General features: G+C 44.3%; 1 protein-coding gene across 2 annotated transcripts in view; it reads left to right on the forward strand.

Moving 5' to 3' along the window:
• ipo4 (importin 4) overlaps positions 1-18,078 on the forward strand; it is a 29,839-nt gene that overhangs the window by 7,734 nt on the left and 4,027 nt on the right. For both annotated transcript variants that reach the window (XM_063207181.1, XM_063207182.1), the window contains exons 9-25: positions 776-859; positions 967-1,119; positions 1,268-1,321; positions 1,438-1,547; positions 2,830-2,938; positions 3,762-3,891; positions 4,104-4,217; positions 4,335-4,448; positions 5,222-5,345; positions 8,741-8,852; positions 9,684-9,817; positions 9,953-10,030; positions 10,228-10,285; positions 10,728-10,833; positions 15,012-15,205; positions 17,146-17,196; positions 17,878-18,003. In XM_063207181.1, the coding sequence (XP_063063251.1) occupies positions 776-859; positions 967-1,119; positions 1,268-1,321; positions 1,438-1,547; positions 2,830-2,938; positions 3,762-3,891; positions 4,104-4,217; positions 4,335-4,448; positions 5,222-5,345; positions 8,741-8,852; positions 9,684-9,817; positions 9,953-10,030; positions 10,228-10,285; positions 10,728-10,833; positions 15,012-15,205; positions 17,146-17,196; positions 17,878-18,003 (1,851 nt within the window). The remainder of the gene's footprint in view (positions 1-775; positions 860-966; positions 1,120-1,267; positions 1,322-1,437; positions 1,548-2,829; positions 2,939-3,761; positions 3,892-4,103; positions 4,218-4,334; positions 4,449-5,221; positions 5,346-8,740; positions 8,853-9,683; positions 9,818-9,952; positions 10,031-10,227; positions 10,286-10,727; positions 10,834-15,011; positions 15,206-17,145; positions 17,197-17,877; positions 18,004-18,078) is intronic.

Raw genomic sequence — 18,078 nt, forward strand, 5'->3', positions numbered from 1 at the left:
GGTAAAATGTTCGGTTTTTCACTGATTTGAACTGATTTTAATATTCTTTAAAAAGCTAATACAGAACTACACTGACTGGTATGTGTGACGTGTTTACTCCATGTAATTAGCATAGCCAAATTAGCATAGCCAAACATGAGCCAGAGAGGTGGTTACTCGTCACCACAGAGCCATCATATCTACTAGAGAAGTTAAAACCAAACCAAAATAATCGCGTGTGTATATATGTGTAATAAGAAGACAACGTGGAACTCGCAGGATTACAAGAATGTGAAGATATGTGAAGAACTTGTGTTCATTCGCGTTCATTTGTTTCTCTGTGTTGTCAACGAGGCGCGAAGCAGAGCATGCTGGGAGCTCTAGTCCGTTTCCGACCAGATTGGCACAATTTCTATTTTTCTTAAAAGGGCAAAAAATGACTTAGGATTTTCACAGGTAGTAGTTCATCCTATTGTGTACGCTGAAAAATGTGTCTGGTGTTATAGTTCCTAGTCATATCTTTGTGGGTTTTTTTTAGAAACTCGTCTATGGGAGTTTCAATAGGGTCGCCCTGGTGTTTGGAACGTAACCGCTAGGATCGCTGTTTTCCACTTTCCCTCCCAATTGGCAGGTGGACAGGTGCTTATTTCCATCCCTGGTAGCTACACTAGGTATGTCAGTTGTTGTAGTTTATGGTTGAAGCACTCTCATCTTGTGTAGTTCCACAGTGGATCCCATCAAACATAGCCTCACAGACTTGTGTGAATGTACTTGAATATGTTTTTGTCCCTGTAAGATCGGTGCAGATGCTTCCCTCAGTGATTCTGTACGGGTCAGGGCCCTCTCCTGCATCTCCGTTCTCATCAGACTGAAGAGCAAGGTAAAGGAGATTCACTGTATTATGTCATACTGTTGATGAATATATTTTTGCTGTGGCCAATAAATTGTATATGTCATACACCTTCAATCACCTTGTCTTCCTTGCAGGCAGTAATAAAGCAGAAGCTGCTCAACCCCATCCTGCAGACGGTCTTCCCTGTGCTGGCTGCAGCGCCACCACCAGGTGAGGAGGACCCAGAAGACGAGGAGAGCGAAGACGATGACCAGGATAATGAGAACCCCAAACACCTGGCGGCCCAGGTCAGACATTCTTGTACTCAAGAGAGTGTATCACATATCTGCATTTTAAAATGTTCAGTTTTGTGAATAAAGAAAGTGGTAATATTTCCTGGCTGCAGACCACCGAAATGGCTGACATTTGATTACATTTTGTCGTTTTCTGGTTCAGGTCATTGACACCATGGCTCTCCATATGCCCCCAGAGAAGCTCTTCCACCAGCTGGTTGGTGTTCTTCTTTCTTGGCATCTATTTTTACATCGATGAGGCATTGTTTTAACACTGCACTCAGCAGCATGGGTATTATCTTCTCAGGAGTGTTGCCATTTGTTTGGTTCTAGATGCCGCTGGCACAGGCTTGCCTGACCAGTCAGGACCCGTATCAGCGCAAAGGAGGACTGATGTGTCTGGCTGTGCTGGCTGAGGGCTGTGCCGACCACATCCGCACCAAGTAACTATCTCTCATCAGGCACTATAAGAATATCCTGTTAAAATGGCTAGGGATGCACCGATACACATTTTTTCACTTCCGATCCGATCCCGATATCTAAATTTGGATATCTACCGATACTACTCCGATCCTATACCAGGGTGGCCGCGGGTCCTTAAAAGGTCTTAAAAAGTCTTAAATGTCATTTTCGCCAAATAAGGCCTTGAAAAGTCTTATTTTGTCTTAAATTTTCAACCCAAATGTCTTAAATTTGTGGAGCTTAATTTAGGGAGGAATAATTATGTCAGACATGTGATGAGCTTCGCAACGGAAATCGGGAGTTGTAGCCATGTAGTGTAATTTAGAACGCATTATTGAATTTTATTTAGTGTACAGTTTCATTGTGTATAGTTTTGTGTTTTCAAACGGCTACATTAATGTAAATAACCAATTGGTTTTTGTGCTTCATTTGAACCTGTGTATGATCTTGCGAGTTGGTCCTAATTTCATTTGGAAAATGGTATTGAAAAGTCTTAAAATGTCTTAATTTTGACTTGGTCAAACCTGTAGACACCCTGTATACCAAAACCACATATGCCTGGGTTTCAACTTGAGGTAGGCCCAAGTAGACTATTTGGTCAGAAAAGGAAGTCAGAAGAACAGGAAACCAATTAATAAGTAAAAAGTAACAAGTAAAAAAGTAACAATCTCATCCTGAAAACTAATATGCAAGTGAAATTAACATTACACCTGGTTCAATGTCAGTATCAGGAAAATTCCGATACTTTGGGAAAATTCCGATCAGATCCGATCTCTGAATTATGTTGATATCTGAAACCGATACACCGATATCCCATCCCTAAAAATGGCACTAAATTCTGTTTTAATATTCTGTATTTCATATTCTGTATGGCACTATATTCTGCCATTTTTGTAGTCCATTCATCAATTTGTAACTTCTTGAAAGACCGTTCTGAATTGGCGTCGTGTTGGGTGTGAGAAGGCTATCTCTCTGTAGTTCAAATGAGGGGTGATGCCTGCCACATCCAACCTGTCGGGTGACTGGAGCAGAGCACTGCCCAGTGTCGCTTTCATGTAAATGTCTGCTGTTAGCTAGTGCTTGGGAGACAATCGTCCCTGTATACAGTAAACAATAGATGAAGCTGATTACCACGCCTCACCTAATGCCTTCTCTATTGATCTAGCTAATCCAGAGATTGTTTAGAGCTGTGTGGTGAGTGAGGGTATGCATTAATAAGCCTTCTGTCTGTGTGTTTGTGTCTGTGTTGTGTGTGTCTGCTAGGATGCTGTCCTCCATGTTGCAGACGGTGTGCCAGAGTCTGTCTGACAGTAACCAGGTGGTGCGCAGCGCAGGTCTGTTTGCCCTCGGACAGTTCTCCGAGCACCTGCAGGTCAGTGTTATTCTGCCCCTCGTCAGTAATACATGCTTAAAGTTGCATAGTGTTTTGAGCCCCCTTTCAGTAGTCATTACACTGTTTTCCATCAGACAGTAGCTGGGCACTGTAAGGAAGGCACACATAGTTGTACTTGATGTAAACAATGTACATGGGGTGTGTATTAGTGGTAACTCATGTGGCACGTACTAAACAGTGGCCAGTTCCATTTATTTACTTAAAATTTAAATTATTATTTTTTAAATCTATTTCTTTCCTATCAGTATCATCTTCATGCTTCTCTGTAGGCAGGTCTGTGCGATGTGTTCTGCTGATGAGTTTAACTCATCTGCTTTATGTGACAGTGTGACAAATGACGATGAACCACGATCAATGCTTTTGCAAATATCTTCTACTGTATATCTCCCTTCAGACTTTGCTAGTACTTGCACTTTTATGTAAAACACACACACACACACACACACACACACACACACACACACACACACACACACACACACACACACACACACACACACACACACACACACACATCACATTTTGTATTGGTGGATGTCTGCGCTTCAAATTGTTTTGGAAAACCAAAGAGACCAGGAAATAATTTCCACCTGCAAAAAAATGGCAAGTCGGCATTTCTAAACTCTGGAGTGAAAAAACTGGGGCAGCAGTTGGTCTTTCAAAGTCATGTGTAGGTTCTAGAATTTTCTCGGATGCCAGTGTTGAATTTCTTGTGGGCCTTCGCCAAAGGTGTTATTAGTGTTAGTTAAGACGGTGTGAGCCTTCTCTAAACATCTGTATCCCATGTGCTCTATCTGTTCAGCCTGAAGTGAGTAAGTACCATGCTGAGCTCATGCCCCTTCTAATGGCCTACATGGCCAGCCTGAACCAAGCCAAAGTTGGACACGTCACCAAGGCCTTCTACGCCCTGGAGAACTTTGTGGAGAATTTAGGTATGTGTTTACCACAACCACACCTCTTTGTTTTGTCTTTCTGTTCCCCACATCATCTGAAAATATGTCTCTTACATTTTGTATAGTTTCTGCTTTTCTTTTATCTTATTTGTTGTCCCATTTTCTTGTGTATTCATCTCTTCCTCCTCTTATCTGATCTGCACTCCCCCCCTCTCTCTTTTCCTCTCTCTGTTTCTCCATCCTCCGCTCAGGTGATGAAATTCGTCTCTATCTCCCCACTCTGATGGAGACGATGCTGTCCACTCTGCTGAATAATGAGAGCCTTAGGATAAAGGAGTTGGCTGTCAGTGCCATTGGAGCTATTGGTAATCAACATGCCGCAAGCGTCACCACTTCCTCTATTCTCTTGCGCTGTAGATTTCAGACTGACATCTGATTGGCTGTGCGGTACATGTAACCCCACCCACCTCTACCTGTTTCAGCCAATGCCGCCAAAGAGCAGCTGGTGCCTTACTTCTCGCCGATCATCGAGAGTCTGAAGGGATTCCTGACTGACACCCGTGATGAGATGAGAGCTGTGCAGGTCCAATCCCTGGGTACAGCACATTAATCTACTACCTCCACCTCTCATTTCCACCCACATCTGCCCACACAGTTATATTCCACCTACGCCGCCATAGGCGAAACAGCTCAGCCAAGCATATTATGATTCTAAGTCTAGAGTTAAATTCTTTTGCGAATTCTTTTTTTTTCATTGTAGTTTTCAGGTTTTGTTATGCAGTTATTATAAAGTTAATGTGGGTTAAAGACACGCTTTTAACATGGTTTATCTCCGGTCATTCTTTAGCCGTGCTAGCCTATTTTTAATATGTGTGGCCTAGATTCCATGCCACAATTACCTCAGTGGCAAGTTTCAGACATGAAGTTTGCCCACTACTGTGATAGGTTCTGGAGAGCCTGTCCACTTCTTAGCCCACGCGCAACGTCTTTAAAAGTGGGTTATTAACACTGCCAGGTAGAAAAAAGGTCAAATTGTCCCGCTGCTGAAAATGATGCCGGAAATGAGGATTCATACGATAGCTCCCCAGGTTTTTTTTTTTTCTCTGACCTAGATACCTTATTACTCAGAGCAAAGGCCATAGAGCTTAGAAGTGCAGACCCTTTGAACATTTAATGCAAAAACAATACAAAATGTAAATGTTCTCAATTTATTTTGAAATTAGCGGTACTTTTGCTATTGGAACATATATGTAGTATATATTGTGAACAAGTAAAACACGAATAATCAAAGCTGAAATGGTCAGTCTCGATGTACACCCTTTTTTTTATTATTGTGGTAAATGGATGTTGTTGCTTCCCTCCTCTCCAGACACGCTGGCGGTGCTGGCGCGCACTGTAGGTAAGGAGGTGTTCAGCCCGCTGGCCGCAGAGTGTGTGCAGTTGGGGCTCAACCTGAGCGACGCTGTGGACGATCCTGACGTGCGCCGCTGCACGTAAGAACCAGATATTACATTTTTATCCAAGGCGACGTAGTTATTTACAGGCTATTGTTTACAGCCCCAGGAGCAGTGTGGGGTTATGTGCGTTGCTCAATGGTACTTCAGCCATGGATGGAGGTGTAAGGAGAGGTAAGGGTGGGATTGCAACCTGCAACTGTTTGATCTTAAAGGGTAATGTTTAGGTTAAATTTATAACTAAATCTATACAGGATGTTGTCAGAAGAGGTGTTTTGAAACATATATGTGAAATTCACAGTCTGTAACAATGCCAAACTGCAATATTTTCATGAAAATGTATCATTTGAAAGCCACTTCTGAAATGTTGGGCTTCTCGCTGGCAGAGCCTCTATGACGTAGATAGAGGGAGTCCAGCTAAGGTTCTGGTTCAGCTCTCGCTTGTTGATGTAGGCTTACCAACAGTTTTGGTTGTAGTAGCCTATATCTTTCCAATGCTTTCACAAGAGAGTGACATTTTATATGCCTATCTAAAACAGTCTCATAGTAGACCGTTACTAGAAATAGCGACTATTTTAATATCTTTCCCGAAAACGATGCCCGTGGAGTAACGAGACCTTCATGTCCCCCGCCACAATGACTTGCGCCCTCTGTCCATGGTGCTGAAATCGCGGCATTCTGTGAAGCACGTTTACAATGTCATGAGGGAATACAGTTATTTGTGTTGTCCATAGTTATACCAACGAAAAAAGTAGGCGGTGATAAATACGCCAGGTCCAAATTACTAAAATAAAAAGTATATTGTAACAGCCTACCAGCTGCCTCCTCAGGAGTGAGAGCGCAGAGTTACCCCGTGTGCACTAGGCTATACTTCCCATCTCACCACGCAGCCTCTAAAATGGGTTTGAGATTGTCAGGATCGCAACAACCATGAGCCGAGTGAGCAAGCCAGAAGGAATCATGAAGTGTGTGCACCAATTCTGAATCGCTGAAGCCAGAAACTGATGTGCGCTGTTCCAAATTGAGACCGAGCGCGCAAGTCTGCAAACAAGGGTTTGCAAAAGTGCACTAAATAATAAGACTAATAAGAAAAGATATTCGTTGTGTTGATCTGTTTTATTTCTTATGTGTTCGTCAGTGGGTTTTTTTTTCATATTTGGAAAGGTAACGAAGGCTAGGCCTATACCAACGGCAGTCTTATTGCTGCCTGGTGCCCAACTCATAACCTCTAAAACTTAAAAATACAGTCGATTGCACAGTTACAATATGGACGACGTTTTAAAATGGATAACAGTAATTTAAACATTAGTAAGCTTTTTCAACGTCATTTGAGAGTCTTAGATTTCGCTTGGCCCACCGCGCCCAAAAAGGAAACCTGCTTGCATTGCGTTGAGTTTGGGAGATGTCTTTAGTGGGAGTAGGCCTATTTGAATGTGTAAAACACGTTGGACATACTGGGCATTTTCAGTAGGCTCTGGGGAAGTAGATTATTATTTGCATGCGTCATTGTTTCACCGTCGACCTTGCACCAGCATGCCAACGTTAGGCTACATTTGCCAAACTAACGTTGATGTGGTCCTGACATTTTGATGAATAGCAATAGCATAATATCTCTACAAAATCGGGAGTAAATTGAATTGAATTGAAGTCTCCCAACATGTCTTGTCAATCCATGAGGATACGAAAATCAGCAGACCACACGCGGAGAAAGCGTTCCTTTGATAGAGGGGATACCTGCGTCTTTGTAAAGTGCTGCGCGCACGTTTGATTGCCGGTTTTACAAATTACGGGGATAAACATGCCAGGTCCAAATTACTAACAGGAAAAGAGGGACGATGACAAAGGGGATGAATCGCCAGGAAGACAGGGATGATCTTTCTCGCAGAGCAATGTTGTCTGCCAGAGCGAGTCTCGCCTGGTTTTGTGTAGGCTATGGTTACGACACGCAATCCACCACTGGCCCAGCTGGCTATCAGCAATCGCCGCAAGAATCAAACCTGTTTCAAATCCTGCTCATCTCTCGTGAGTGTAGGGTACTGCATATAGGTTAGTTAAAACTTTGCTACGACCCAATTTGGAACACTGTCCACTCCATGCGCAAAAGACACACCGTCAGAAAAAAAGATGGAAATGTGGATATGCTATGTAGGCCTGGAGAAAGAGGTTCACTCTCTCCAGCAGTTCAAACCCACCGTCAGGTTATGCTTCGGAAGCATATCGTTTTGTTTTTTTTTCGACAAAAACGAAGCGCCATAAAGTCACAGTCAAGTTTCTAGGCTAGGCCAGCACAGCAGCGTTAATAAACTCCAAAAAAGTAATGTGACGTACCCTAATGACAATCTTACTGTGCAAACTGGGGCAATAAAAACAGTCGGTGGTGGTGGTAGTGCGCGATAGCTCTGTGATGGGGAGGGGGATTCTTTTGGCTACATCTAACCTACCCAACTCAGGACTCTGGATCCAACCGAGAATCTCCACAATGAGGGAAACACATCGAAAATATAAAATTAAATATGCTATATGCACAAATAGAGTTTATATCAATCAGACATTCTATTAGGTTAACAATGTTATTTTGAAACCTAATGAAGTGCCACATAGCCTAATAACGGTCTGGCACACCCTCATGGCGCTACTGCAGCGCATTGACATGGAGGAAACCTACAAAAAAATATTATTATTTTAAATAATAAAATGGTTCAGACGGTATCTGGTGGATACTGCCACTGTTTAAGGCCATTTAACTTGTTGAAATTTAGCCTATAGGTCTGGAAAGGTGTTACAATATTATAATCTGGCCTATTCTCTGCGGTCTTTAGTATGTCTGTGGAACGCAGCGACTCCCTCTATCTACGTCGGATTCTAAATGTTTGTTTAAAAGAAGCCGCCGTTATTTTTGACAAAGTTTTCTGAAAATGTTGTTTATGCAATAATTCGGTATTTTGACATATATCACATCTAAATTTATGTATTGAGGCTCTTAAAATGAGATTTAGTGGTGTTTAACCTGCAAGTTACACTTTAAGACCACCTTCCAAACTATTAGGCTATGGTTGCCCCTATTAGGCCACAGTTGTCCCAATTACATTACATTGTATTACATTACATTTAGCAGACTCTTATCCAGGGAGACTTAAAAGCAAGGACATAATTAGCGGCATGTAACATGTGGGGAAATGCAGAATATAAAAGGCTAGTGCAGATGAGGAGTTGTGTGTGTGTGTTTGTTATCTGTAGGTATGATTTCAACCTCAGTCCTCTACATCGCCCTGAGCTGCTTTTGTTTCGGGGCTACAGTTTGTACAGTTTTTACATGTTTGTGTCCTTTGTATCTCTCTCTCTCTCTCTCTCTCTCTCTCTCTCTCTCTCTCTCTCTCTCTCTCTCTCTCTCTCTCTCTCTCTCTCTCTCTCTCTCTCTCTCTCCCTCTCTCCAGTTTCAGTTTGTACTCTGCAGTGTCCACAGTGAGTCCTGACTGCCTGGTGCCCCACCTGCCCACCATCTCCACCATCATACTGATGTCCCTCAAGTCCACCGAGGGAGTGACGGTCAGTGTCACTGGGCCAGGAGGTTCAGTTAGCTCCACCACTCATTAGCACACTACTGCACATGATCCACTTACCACAGGCCTACTGCACAGGACCGTGTGTGTGTGTGTGTGTCAGGAGTAGAAATTGCCTGTAAAAACTGTGAATCTTCACCAGCCAGGGGGCAAATTAATGGTACAGTTCACTAAATGCGCTACGGTAAATTAACATTCTGTGGGCAGGCGTGGTCAAATGGTTAGGGAGTCTGTCTTGCAAATTTGAATAATCCCATACCATGACTACCATACCATTGCCCCTGAGCAAGGCAACAATCCCCCAATTGCTCCCCAAAACAAAACAAAAACCCTTAGCTTACTCTTCTTTGCATGTGCACTGGTTGTTCTGTATATTTCCTGTGAACTTTGTATCTGTTAGTGATGCTGGCTATGATTTTGTCCTCTTTGTAAGTCGCTTTGGTTATAAAGCGTCTGCCAAATGCAATGTGATGTAATGTAATAATGCTCCAGGGGATGTAACCAATTTCGATAAATATGAAGGCTTCAGTTTACTAACTAATGTAATGGCATATAAATTCTGCCTGCACTTTTATACTTAAACTTCCATTGGCTGTTGGTTGCTACCAATTTACATGACCTATACAGTATACAGCGATCAGGCAGGCTGGAGCCTAATTGTTGTGGACTTTCAACCAGGCTTTGACCTGTTATGTTTTCCAAAACTAAAAAAAAGAAAAGATAGTAAAATAGATCCAATTGTCTGTCTCCTTTCTGGTGTTTTTTGTCATGTGTGTGTGTGCATGTGCATGTGCGTGTGTGTGTGTGTGTGTTACAGGAGCATCTGGATGAGGAGAAGCAGTTTGTGCTGCTGGACGATGAGGATGACGATGATGATGATGAGGATGGAGCAGGAGACACCGCCTTAGGGGACGACCCTGACGATGACACAGCCGCCCAGAATGTTGCCGGGTACAATACCTCCCCATCCATACCTGTGCCATCTCTCTCTCTCTCGCTCTCTCTCGCTCTCTCTCTCTCCCTCGCTCTCTCTCTCCTATATGGTGTTGAATGTTGTAGTAACTATGGCTACTTATTATTGTCCAGGTTCAGTGTGGAGAATGCTTACATTGATGAGAAAGAGGACGCCTGCGATGCCTTGGGAGAGATTGCTTTCAACACAGGGTAAGAATTTTCACTCACTCACTCATTCTAACTCTGCCTCTAACTCTCTCTCTCACACACACATACTTATTCCTATTCGCTGTTCAAATACAGACTGAGGTCAGTTTCGTACAGAGTACCATAGCTTACTACAGCACGTTAGCTATGTATGTTGCCAGATCCTGAGTGTTATTCCCTCCTCCTGTCTTGCTGTCTAGGATTGCCTTCCTGCCCTTCCTGGAGCCCAGCTTCCAGCAGATCTACGAGCTGCGCGATGTAAGTCCATCCTCCATGATAGTTGTGTAACTTTTTCATTTTGTGAGTACGTTGCTAGGCTAGGTTTAATTGGTAGCATTGCTAGTTTTGTTGTCAGATTGTGTGTATTCAAACCAGATGAAGTACTGCTGTTGAACCACTACTGCTAAACTGAATATTTGTTTCACTATAATGACATCACTGGTAGTGTCTGTGGCTGGTGATGAAAAAAATGAAATAGTCCTGATGCCATCCCCCGTGTTTGAAATCTTGTACATCACGCCAGTAACTTTTTGAGCACTAGAAAAGTCTCAGTACACAACTCGAAACCGTAGTTGTTAGGCAGTTAGGCCGTTAGCAACTTGGGTAGCTATTACGGTTTTGAGAAATGCACTGGTATCTTGTTATTAATATGTGTACGTGCTTGTGTGTTTTAAACCAACGTCCCTGTGCTATCCTGCAGTTTCCACATGGGGATGTGCGTAGGGCCGCGTTCGGGGCCTTGGGACACTTTTGTCGCGCTCAGCACAAGGTGTGGCAAGCCAACCCTACAGAGGAAAATCACCAGGGTAAGCACACACATGCATACACACACGCTCGCATACACACGCACGCGCGCGCGCACACACACACACACACACACACCAGGGTGTATGCAGGGTTGTAAAAAGTATTAAAAGGTGATAAATTAAAAAGCCAAAAATTAATGGCATTAAAAGTTTTAAATTGCCTCAATAGGTTTTATTTTTGGAAAAACAAGGTTTTTTTTTTTTACTTACACCATTTTGATACAAAAAAAATCTTTGTTTATTCACCGTTTATCACAGTTTTTTCATACATCAGTGATTCGCACAACAGTAGCCACCTGACCTAGTGCATAGCAGAGTCGTGCCATAGGTCTATGCCGTAGAAAGCAGATTGTTGAACAGTATGGCCTACTCTGGAATCGCACTGCTCCCTTTCGGTCGTCGAAAGTGTAATGTAATGTCAAGTTAATGTTAAGAAATTAAGAAAGATGTCTTGTCAATACTGGCATCGGAATGTCGTGATGGTTGTAAAAACAATCTAAAGGTAGTGAAAAGGGTATTAAATGGTAGTAAATTTGACTTCAAGATAGGTGTATATACCCTGACACACACACACACACACACACACACACACACACACACCCCAGTGCTCTAAATTAACTTTTTTCATCACCAGCCAAATGGCTGGTAGATGTTAATCTTACTGGCCAAACACACACTCACTGATGGGTCAAAGTGGCTAGTAAGTTGGTCTTTTCTACCAGCCAAACAGAAATTTCACCAGCATTTGGCTGGTTGGCTGGTGTTAATTTAGAGCCCACACACACACACACACACACACACACACACACACACACACACACACACACACACACACACACACACACACACACACACACGCAGAGTGAACAGCTACTCTGTCATACTTGCATGTATGCAGGCAAATATGGATGCACCGCATTGCAAGCATATTCACTCCAGGGTCATACTGCCACAACTACACATATGCACACATGCAGTCACGCTTACAATCCTTACTAATAAATGCATTTGCTCTTGTGCTCTTGCCTGCCATATCCCCTATAGCTCACACACACATAGACACACACACAAATCTGTTTTTCACATATACACGGTAACACACACATCAAGGCATGCATAGTAACATAAAGTCACATGGTAGCGTCTTGCAAGCAAAAGTACACATTAGCTCATACAAACAAAACACACTGCTTTCTTTTGTTCTGTTGTTGCCTTTGTAAGGGCCACCCCCACACACCCCTCTCCCATCCTCTCTTTCTTCATCCTCTCCTTCTCCTCCTCCTCTTGAATATTCGCTCGCTCATTACTCTCTCCTCTCGCTGTCTCTTCTTCCCCTTTCATCTTCTTCAGCCTCCCATTCCACAGCAGGAAGAGGTTTCTGAAGGAACCAGTACAGTAAGCACTTTCATAGAAAAAGATCACAGCTCCCTTTGAACGCTGACACCAGCAGCTGAACAAGGAAACTCACATCAGCAATGTCTCTCTCTCTCTCTCTCTCTCTCTCTCTCTCTCTCTCTCTCTCTCTCTCTCTCTCTCTCTCTCTCTCTCTCTCTCTTCATCTTTTCATTTTTTTCCCCTCTCTTCTTATTTTTCAGTACAAAGCTGTAAGTCGAAGCACCCCATATCATACCTGGGCAGTGTTAAAATTCTTAAGTTGCCATTTTGTCGTCTTGTTGAGGAGACTCTTCAATAGCCAGCAGCAGCAGAAGCAGCGTGTCCTGCGGTGTCATTATATTTTTAGTTGGTCCTTTATGGACGGCTCATCTCTGCTATGCTGTGTTGTGGTGTGCTCGGCCCCTTCATGTTAGTTTCCATTTGTTATTTGGTGTGTAAAATCACAAGAGGGTGTTGGCTTGGCTGAGCAGGCCTGATATGAATGCAATCGGTGCGTCTACTGTACTGTACTGACACCCCCCTCCCCCCCTCCTGTTTCCTATCAGAGACTAGCCAAGCGTAGCTGCCCTTTTCCCCTCTTCCTCCTCGTGTTTACCAAAACAACTCATCCACGCCTCTGCTGCACTGCTGTTTTCATTCCCTCCAGGCACTTTAAAACTTTTTTTTAGTGCAGTGAAAGTGCACTCTATTTGAGAATAATTTCTGTGTCCTGTTACAAGAGCAGTAGCTTCTTGTATGTTAATGATGCAGATTATGCATTCTGTTGTTCACATACACTGTGGTTGCGTGGTTTAGCAGAATGCAATCAAAGGGGGTTTTCTTTGACGTCTCCACACTGTATTACTCCTACAAGCAGCTCTTCCTCCGCATCAGTCCTTCAGTCTTCCTCTTCATTCCAAGAGTGCACCCTGGCTCCATCTCCCACATTCTATCTCTTCTTCTCTTAGTCAGAGTGATGGTTGTTCGCAACAACAGCAGTTGGTGCAACCCATGCTACATTCGGACCTAAAGCTCTTAGTCTACTTCAGTGGTTCTGAACCTTTTTTAAACAAAGGCCCCCTTGAACTCATCATAAGTCTCCCAATGCCCCATTGAGCTCATAAGCCAGGCAACACCCCACTTAGTATTGGAAAATAAAATAGACTAATGCACCCCAATGGTAACTAAGCCCCGCCCACACTCAGCTGTATCCTTCTCAACGCCCTCCCTAGGGCTCCCCAATGCCCTCTAGGGGGCTGTAGAGCCCCCGTTGAGAAACATTAGTCTACTTCATATCTCCTGATGTGAAAGGAGCATCAGCAACAACTTCTTTATTTCAGGCTCATGGTCCAAGTTCCAAAAAAACAAACACATAGCTACAAAAAAAAAACATGACATGCACATCATTTGAACTCTGATACACTTTGATCGAGCAGACTCTTCTTCGACTTCTTCATCTCGGTCAGTTTTATTAAAGGCGGTATGGCTAGCTCAGATTTAAGTTTTCATGAGGATCTGTTAGTGGGATTGATTTTTCCATCAGTTGCCGATGTTAAAGCGGACCATACCACAGTGTGTACTCTGCCTTTGCAACTAATTCACTGCCTGCATACCAAATAATCAAAACAAGTCTCCTAAATTCTCAACGAACCTTCTTTAAAAGGGACCAGCTCTGATCCTTTATCTGTTTCTGTCCCTCCTCTATCCATAGCTCTGCAAAATTTGCTGGGCAATGAAACGAGCAACCCTAGGATATGAACCGTAATGTATGAAGCAACCCTAGCACTGAATTTCAAGTTTTCCTGGGCCCCTTCACCTAGGGTGGCAGATTCAGGGTGTTGCACTGTTCCTTACCCGTAGCAGCAGGAACAATGTGTGTGGTGTCCCTGCACCCTCATATATGGCAGAAGTGTCCTTTAGCAAGGCCCTTAACCCCGCACCTCATCTCGCCCTAACACCTGCCCCTCATGTCTCTGAATCTTTCTATATATCTGTCTCTGTAGCCCTGCATCTGATGTCTCTGTAACCCTGCATCTGATGTCTCTGTAACCCTGCATCTTATGTCTCAGTAACCCTGCATCTGATGTCTCAGTAACCCTGCATCTGATGTCTCAGTAACCCTGCATCTGATGTCTCAGTAACCCTGCATCTGATGTCTCAGTAACCTGCATCTGATGTAGAGGTGCACCGAAAATTCGGCCGCCGAAAATATTCGTCCGAAAACGCAAAAAAAGACACTTTCGGTATTCGGCCAAGTGATTCATTATTTTTCGGTTTCGGTTTCGGCCACAAATTTTCATTTCGGTGCACTTCTAATCTGATGTCTCTGTAACCCTGCATCTGATGTCTCAGTAACCCTGCATCTTATGTCTCTGTAACCCTGCATCTTATGTCTCAGTAAAGCTGCGTGTGCACCAGAAGCAACCTACGCTACCAGAGTAGTCGCTGAAGGGCGCTGAAAAGTGTTGCTGTGAAATCTCTTTATTCGCTCTGGAAATGTTTGATTTAGCTAATCACATAACGGCTCTGGCTTGTCAGTCTGAGACATTTGAAAATTTGCAATCGGTTTTCGCCAAACTACGTCACAGCTCATTACCATAATTTTACCGTAGCTTGACTTCAATCACTGAAATTCGCTCTGGTTGCCCAGGTCACTTGACTCTTGGCGAATTATTTTCGGTCGCTTTTATTCAGGGACCCTCCATAGAGAAACAATGGTCAGGTAACACTCAGGTAGTGTAGGTCGCACTCGGTGTACTCGTATCTTAACCATTTCGTGTCTCCGCACCTCTTTATCTCCACAGCGCTGCATAAGCTGCTGGGCGTGGTGCTGCCGTGCTTCATGGAGGCGGTGCGCAGTGAGAAGGAGCGGCAGGTGGTCATGGGCGTGCTGGAGGCCCTGAACAGTGTCATCAAGTCCTGCCAGGCCGAGGCGGTGCAGGCACCTGGACGACTCCAGGAGATCAGCCACGTCATCAGAGACGTGCTCAAGAAGAAGGTCAGCGAGGAGATGTTAGCAGGCGCACGGCCCATTGCACACGCGCTGTGTGTGCGTGTGCGTGTGCGTGTGCGTGTGCGTGTGTGTGTGTGTGTGTGTGTGTGTGTGTGTGTGTGTGTGTGTGTGTGTGTGTGTGTGTGTCTGACAGCTGTGGAGCACCTCTTTGATTTTCAGCGAGCAGTCCCAGCTGTCCCTGAAAACACTCTTCTCTTCTCGCTCAGACTTTTTGTGTTTTCTGTGTTTATATTCATTCATTATTTCTGCATTTATTTATTATAATGGACAATGCCGGTTAATAGACTGGCCCATTTACGCCAGACCTTTAAATGTACCCAATTTAGTCGGGCTAATGTTCATATATAGCGTCTGGCAGGTTGATGTAACGTGGGCCCTGGAATGGGTCTGTATCCAGTGCAGTGTAGCAATACTCTTGCATCCTCAGGATACTAGATGGAGCCTGATGGTCTACACCAGTGGTTCTCAACCTTTTTTGAACAAACGCCCCTTGACCTCAAGGGCCCCGCCCCCACAAGCTGTGTCCTTGTGGGGCTGTAACGCCCCGGTTGAGAAACTCTAGTCTACATAGTGTATGAATGTGATTGGGGCAGAGGGCAGAGTGTTGATGGGCACTCTTGTTTGAAAGTGACCTCTGCGTACCCCCAGAGAGGATTTATAGAGGAGAGACCAAACTGGCAGCTTCTTCCGGGTGGTACTGTCCACGAGGCGGCGATGTTCAAGCAGAGGAGAGCCGTCAGAATGAATGGGGGTCCTATGAAGCTCCACAATAGACGCAACTGATGTGTCGGATATGGAAGGTCACCGGTTTTCATTTTATTTTTCCTAAAGGAAGTGTAAATTGTCCTTCCAAATGGCACTTGGTTTGATTTTTTAAACTCACTGCATTTTTTTAAAAACACGCATTTTGTGCATGAATAACGTGAAACTCAATTACCCAGAATGCTGCACGTGAGCTCTCTACCTGGGTGATTCTGGAAAACAAACATGGCGGCAACTCGCTTTACTACCTTAAGAATGTGTTAATCCGACGCTAGATTTCTTAACTGATGAAAATCGAAGGCAGAAATCAACATTGTAGTGTCTAAATATGAGGTCGATTGGTCTATTTGTGGCGTACATCACGATCGGCTGAGTTGTTGGCCTCACGTTTGTCAGTTAGCTTGTGGCTAGGCTACGTCTCGCAGACGTTAGCATCCGGTTTAGTTCCCCAATCACCAGTCGGATGTCGTCATTTCCTTAGCTAGAAGCTAGTGAAGACTGACTCACAAATGTCGAAGCTGTAAGAAACTAGACGGATATAACTCCTAGGTTACTGTGTTTTTAATTTTAATGTTTAATTTGCAGTCAGAGACGACCGTAATATGTTCAGGTTTCAGCTGCTAGGGAGGACTTATTGTGGGCGATTAGCCCCAGCCCAATAGGGGAACCCCAATCTGCTCTGTCTGAACAGCGCCCCTAATGCAAATCCATTGAACTGCGGCCAAATTTTGTATAATGGGGCGAATAGCATGTGGGACGGCTATAGGTAGAAAGGCTATGGTACCCCCAGTAGATCAGCTGAACGTATTGACCCCACTGCGCTCCTCTGCATGGTTGGCTGTGCTATGCGCATGTAAGCCAGTGGTTACAGATATTTGCAGTGATTTTGTCTACAGCAGCAATTGGTCTAATGCTCTCTCTCTCTCTCTCTCTCTCTCTCTCTCTCTCTCTCTCTCTCTCTCTCTCTCTCTCTCTCTCTCTCTCTCTCTCTCTCTCTCTCTCTCATGTCTTTCTCTTTTCCCCCTCTCTCTCTTCTCTCTCTCTCTCTCCTTTCTTTCTCTTTTTCTCTTCTCTCTTGATCTCTCTCTCCCCCTCCTCTACACCCTCCCCTCTCTTCTTTCCTCATCCATCTTCCTCTCTCCTCTTCCCCCTGTTGTCACCAGATGGTGTGCCAGGACGGAGGTGGGGATGCGGACGACGATGATGAGCAGCAGGTGATTAATTTGGTGCCCGCCACTCGGGCCGGCAGCATCCCCACAGGACCCAGATCATTACTGTCATTAGTCTGTGTTGACACACTTCAGCCCCGTAATTGCCAAATGACGCCGTGATGCGGCAGCCAAGTATCTGGGTGATTTTTGCATAATCAGCTCTGTGTGTGACATGACTCAGTGTTTGCAGCAGACTGATGTGCTTGGGTGGCTCCTGCAGGGGAAGAATAAGCCACTTCAGTGCAGCAGGGGATGCCTGTGGAGCCACTAAACTGTTGTTTATGTTTGTTTAAGGGATCAGATCCCTCTAAGCCACAGGTTGGGATTTTGTCACCAAGCAGTTGTTCTGTAGTAATTCAGTGGCTAGACTGGGCTGCTAATTTAATCGTTTAAAAACAAAAAATATATACTTTTATCAACCAAGTGTACAGTATATCTGTCAAAGCTGGAAAATAACATTATGCCATACCGATCACACACGCCCACGTATCCTCATTTCTATTCAAGATAAAAATGATAATTTCCTTGGTTGTGAAGACTGACTATCCTAATGCTTACCATACACCTGTGAGCCTTCAATTCACTCATATGCTTTATTAAGAAAATAATCCATACTTTGGTAAGCCATTAGGCTAATTTAGCATGATCTGAATGTGGCCTGTGTGTGTGTGCCCGTGCCCTCAGGCGGAGTATGATGCCATGCTGCAGGAGTTTGCAGGGGAGGGCATCCCTCTGCTGGCCTCCTCTGTACCCGCCGACACCTTCATGCCCTTCCTCAACGAGCTGCTGCCCCTCATCATCAACAAGGCGGTGAGTGGCAAGTTGCAACCACACACACACACACACACACACACACACACACACACTGCTGCCATGGGAAGTGTG

The sequence above is a fragment of the Engraulis encrasicolus genome, chromosome 9, assembly GCF_034702125.1.
Source record: "Engraulis encrasicolus isolate BLACKSEA-1 chromosome 9, IST_EnEncr_1.0, whole genome shotgun sequence".
Taxonomy (NCBI): domain Eukaryota; kingdom Metazoa; phylum Chordata; class Actinopteri; order Clupeiformes; family Engraulidae; genus Engraulis; species Engraulis encrasicolus.